The 5,000-nt window shown below is 48.7% G+C and overlaps 2 protein-coding genes across 6 annotated transcripts in view; one reads left to right on the forward strand and one right to left on the reverse strand.

Moving 5' to 3' along the window:
- Positions 1-4,171, forward strand: part of get4 (guided entry of tail-anchored proteins factor 4) — a 16,249-nt gene extending 12,078 nt beyond the window's left edge. For all 3 annotated transcript variants that reach the window (XM_061229580.1, XM_061229589.1, XM_061229572.1), the window contains 3 exons: positions 619-694; positions 912-984; positions 1,425-4,171. In XM_061229580.1, coding sequence (XP_061085564.1) covers positions 619-694; positions 912-984; positions 1,425-1,513 — 238 coding nt within the window. In that variant the 3' untranslated portion in view covers positions 1,514-4,171. The remainder of the gene's footprint in view (positions 1-618; positions 695-911; positions 985-1,424) is intronic.
- A 511-nt stretch (positions 4,172-4,682) lies between these two features.
- vps35l (VPS35 endosomal protein sorting factor like) overlaps positions 4,683-5,000 on the reverse strand; it is a 16,410-nt gene continuing 16,092 nt past the window's right edge. For all 3 annotated transcript variants that reach the window (XM_061229553.1, XM_061229543.1, XM_061229559.1), the window contains one exon: positions 4,683-5,000. This exon is cut by the window's right edge and continues 399 nt beyond it. The gene's annotated coding sequence lies outside the window, so the exon portion shown is untranslated.

Raw genomic sequence — 5,000 nt, forward strand, 5'->3', positions numbered from 1 at the left:
GGGGAAGTTAACGGTCTTAATGCCTGTTTCAGGGGGGAAGTTAACGGTCTTAATGCCTGTTTTAGTGGAAAGCTAACGGTCTTATTGCCTGTTTCAGGGGGTAGTTAACGGTCTTAATGCCTGTTTCAGGGGGGAAGCTAACGGTCTTAATGCCCGTTTCAGGGGGAAGTTAACGGTCTTAATGCCTGTTTCAGTGGGACGTTAACGGTCTTAATGCCTGTTTCAGGGGGGAAGTTAACGGTCTTAATGCCTGTTTCAGGGGGGAAGTTAACGGTCTTAATGTCTGTTTCAGGGGAAAGTTAACGGTCTTAATGCCTGTTTCAGGGGGGAAGTTAACGGTCTTAATGCCTGTTTCAGGGGGAAGCTAACGGTCTTAATGTCTGTTTCAGTGGGACGTTAACGGTCTTAATTCCTGTTTCAGGGGGGAAGTTAACGGTCTTAATGCCTGTTTCAGGGGGGAAGTTAACGGTCTTAATGCCTGTTTCAGGGGGGAAGTTAACGGTTGTAATGCCCGTTTCAGGGGAGAAGTTAACGGTCGTAATGCCTGTTTCAGGGGGGAAGTTAACGGTCGTAATGCCTGTTTCAGGGGGAAGTTAAGGGTCTTAATGTCTGTTTCAGGGGAAAGTTAACGGTTTTCACAGTGTTGTGTGAGCAGTATCAGCCTTCTCTGAAGAGGGACCCCATGTATAACGAGGTGAGTGCGTCGCCCGCGCCCCGCTCCCATTGGCTGATGTTGTGGAGTGGGATGGACTGTATTCTAAGGAGCTCTCTCATTGGCCGATGTTATTGAGTGGGATGGACAGTGTTTTAAGGAGCTCTCTCATTGGCTGATGTTTTTGAGTGGGATAGACAGTATTCTACAGCTCTTTCAGTAACTCTCTCTCCTCTCCCCGCCCCTGTTCCTGTATCAGTACCTGGACAGAATAGGACAGCTGTTCTTCGGAGTGCCACCCAAACAGTCCTCATCCTACGGTGGCTTATTGGGTAAGTGCCTCTGGCTGGGCTCAAAGGTCAAAGATGCGCTCGATTTTAAAAACGGGTGTGATTGGGGTTTCTCACCTGGGAGTCAGAGAGAACCTGATAGATGCTAACATGAGTGGCAAATAGTGTTTACCCTGTTACATAGTGCACTCTTAATACTTAACATCTGACTGTTCGACTGTCACGATCAGTGGCACCATTTTGTGACTCATTGATGAGAATCAGTCATATTCATTTTGCTGTGGAGAGAAGTCGTTTGATCGGTTCATGCTTCGTAGTCAAGTCAACTTAATTTATGGACACTTTATGTTGACCAAAGTGCTGTACAGAATTAAGATAGGATCCATAACACAAAATGAAATTTCACATCACTGGGCGTGGAGAATTCTGGCCAGTAGGGTCGATCAGCTCGTCCAATCAGCAGCCTGTTTTCTGTCGCCTAGGAAACCTGCTGAACAGCCTGATGGGGTCGGGAGAGGAGGAGGAGGGGGAGGAGGCGCAGGAGGACAGCAGCCCCATCGAGCTGGACTGAGGGCCCGGAGGAGGAGCTAGGGGCCACGGAGAGGCAACCCAGACCCATGCGCTGAAGACCCCCACTCCCCGAAAAACAGCCCAACCCCCACTCCCCGAAAAACAGCCCGACCCAACCCCCACTCCCCGAAAAACAGCCCGACCCAACCCCCACTCCCAGCACCGCCCAGACTGGGCCGGATCGGAAAGCCAAAAAAAACCTACAAAAAACACAAGAAATCCAAACTATAAAAGACCTTTTTCCTTTTCCTTTTTTCTTTTTTTTTGGAAGGAAGGAATGAATAATAATTATATTTTATTTGAGGTTATTTTTTACGTGTCTCCCTTGTTATTTAGGTTTTTTTGGGGACTTTTTAAGTTCTGTGTGTTCGGTTTGTGAACGGGGAAAGTGGTGCCGGGTGTGGGGGGCGGGGGGGGGGGGGCGGCTGCAGTCGGTCTTTTCCGGACTTTTCCTTCTCCTCTCGCAGGGACGCCAGGTACCAACACCACAACGCGTTTGCTGTTTCTTCTTCTTCTCTCATTGCTTGACATTTCACACACACAGAGCTCCACGGACAGCTGGGTGTACCAGGGTGTGCCTCCCCCCCCCCCCCCTCTGTTCCTGTACAGCACCTCTCTGTTTGGGGGGGAAGGGCACACTGACCAGGCCTGTGGACCATCTTCCAGTGGGTGGGGGCAGTAATTGTATTAATAATAGTAATGGTAATAACTTATACTCCTTGTAAATGTACATTGACTTCTTCAACACTTAGGCTGGGTGGGGTGGGGTGGGGTGGGGTGGGCGTATTGGACTGCGTAGGGAGGTCTTCACTTGGAGATGTGTCTGATTGCGGTTAAACTGGCAACAGTGTGGCCGAGCTTGACCGCTGTGTGTGTGTGTGCGTGTGTGTGTGTGTGTGTGTGCGTGTGTGTGTGCGTGCGCGTCCGTGCGCGTACAGGTGTGTCACTGAATCACATGCGCATTTATTTAAGTGACCGTGTGTGTGTGTGTGTGTGTGTGTGTGTGTGTGTGTGTGTGTGTACATACAGGTGTGGCATGTTCCTGTGAATGCGACTAAATTCCGGCGTTGCTGCTAGCTTGCGGTTTGTCACACACTCCTCTCCTTCCTCTCCGCTCCTGGTTTGTTTGGTTTGCGTTGCTTTGGGATGAGCTGAGGAATTAAGTGTGTGGAATTAAAAGGAGCGGTTTCCCAGCCCTGTCCGTGCCGTAATGCTTCTTCAGGGGTGCCTACGTCTGGCCCAGGGGGGAGAGCAGTAATTCTGGCCCAGGGGGGAGAGCAGTAATTCTGGCCCAGGGGGGGAGAGCAGTAAGTGTGGCCCAGGTGGAGAGCAGTAATTCTGGCCCAGGGGGAGAGCAGTAAGTCTGCTGGGTTTGACCTCGGGACAGGACTTACTGGGCTCACTCCAATCCCTTATCTTTCTCTTCTTTTATCTTTTAATCGCTCCCGACCCGGAAATCGATCGAGGTCCGCCAGATTTTTTTAGGACATTCCAACCCCCTTTAAATCTCGGAGCGGGAAGTAGAGCTTATAAACACCCAAGTCTTTCCTTTGAGCAAGAAAACGTCTTTTTTTTTTTTTTTTTTTCTTCCTCAGAAAGCCTGATGTATAAATGATTCACCTGTGGGTCCACCTCTCCCCACCTGCCACTGACGTTTAAAAGGGCAAGGACATTCCGTTCACCTAACTCACGTTTTCTCCATTTCCCATTTTTCTTTATTTATTTTTTCACTTTGACACTAGCCTCTCCCCATGGGTGGAGCTAGGGGCAAGAAAAGGAGAAAATAAATGATAAAAGATGAGAGGAATGAATCAGTGGAATGAGCCCATTGCCCATCCATCTGTAGGGCTGTCTCCACGCCTATAGCCCAATATCACCGGCCAGCATATACAAACTGCCTGTTCCTCCGTTCTTGGCTCTTTCAGATAGACCGTGAACACATCACAGTTTGAGGCTAAGATGAGAGGTAATGAAAAATTCCCAGTATGAAGCAAGACAAATGGCATCCTGTGCACCCGAACAGATCCAGAGAAATTCAGTATTCCAGGGGGGGAAACTTGTGCTTGTGCATTTCAAAAACATGCAGTCGTAAAAAAAACAAAAAGTGTGGGTTTTAAAACTAGAAGTTCTGGTAAAGGTGTGTGTGTGTGTGCGCACGCGCGAGTGTGCGTGAATATGTGTGTCTGTGTGTGTAAATATTGTAATGTCTCCAATAGTAGGACACGCCCCTTAACACGTTGGGACCTGGGACGCTAGAACCCACGTTCCGGAACATTCAGCTGCACTCTGGCGTTTTGATTGGTGAAGATGCGAATGACATCACAATAAAACTTATCTGACACTACTGAAGACTTCATGTGGACAGTGTGACGTCTCAAAATATGTTTATTGTTCTCTGACCAAAACAAAACCACCCCCCCCCCAAACAGCCCGGACAGGTAGGCCAGGTACCCGGACTTCGCCTGGAATGTATCCCAGCATGCACCTGAGATGTGTACGCAGAACGTTTGCCCAGGAGAGCAACTGAAGTGACAAGAAGTCCAGAGGACTCAAAAGCTTACAAACCAGCATGTTGGGTCTTTTTTTTGATAACCAGATTTGGAACGCAAAGGGGTTATTTATTAAATGATTTACTAAAGGAAATAAATGTTATGGCTGATGGGTTTTTGCCACTGGGTGTCATGATGTAGCTGGAGTAACACTGGGCCAGTGTGAGAACCGTCATAAACCTTTCTCAGTTTTGGAGTTACAGCATTTATATCTGCACTGTGTTTATGTTTTTCATTTGTATGACAGTGATTATTTTCCAAATTCATCAAAGTTCCTCCCCCCAAAAAAGCATTTCAACAAGTTGGGAAATGTTCACTTTTGTACCATTTTTAGACTGGTTGTGGCTGCACCACAGGGCCTGATGACTCAGATTCGGTTACATGAACACAGTCTAACTCACTCTTGACTCCTGTACTGCAGTGGCCCCAGTGCTGTGGAACAGAACCAGGCAGAGTGAAATCCCCGTCCCGTCCCATCCCCCGACTTTAACCGAATAAAACCCCTGTCATCCTGCACCGCTCCTGTTCTGACGCGACCACTTCCTCCCGACACGGTCCGCTGAGAACGAGTCATTTAAGGCACGGCATTACCGCAAGAAAGGTCACCATGCCTGAACGGTCTTCGATTCATGTTAGAGGCGAGAGGTTTATTTGTACAAAGATCAGCCTGGAAAATCACATGCATACACAAGTACACACTCACTGAACAGTGGGAATGGGAGATGAGATGAGACGGGGATTAAGATGGTGTGTCTCGCTAATAACGCGGTCTGAACACTGATTAAGAGTCTGGGGGTTACTGGCTGTGATTTAGTGCTGATTGGCCTGCTGGGAATCGGCTGAAGCAAGAGTTTGCAGAGGCTGCTGGGATTGGAGCTGCAGTCCCGGCTAGATGTGGGATGGAAGCTGTAGTCCTGGCGGGATGCGAGACTGGAGCTG

This window comes from Conger conger, chromosome 2 (genome assembly GCF_963514075.1).
Source record: "Conger conger chromosome 2, fConCon1.1, whole genome shotgun sequence".
In the NCBI taxonomy this organism is placed as follows: Eukaryota; Metazoa; Chordata; class Actinopteri; order Anguilliformes; family Congridae; genus Conger; species Conger conger.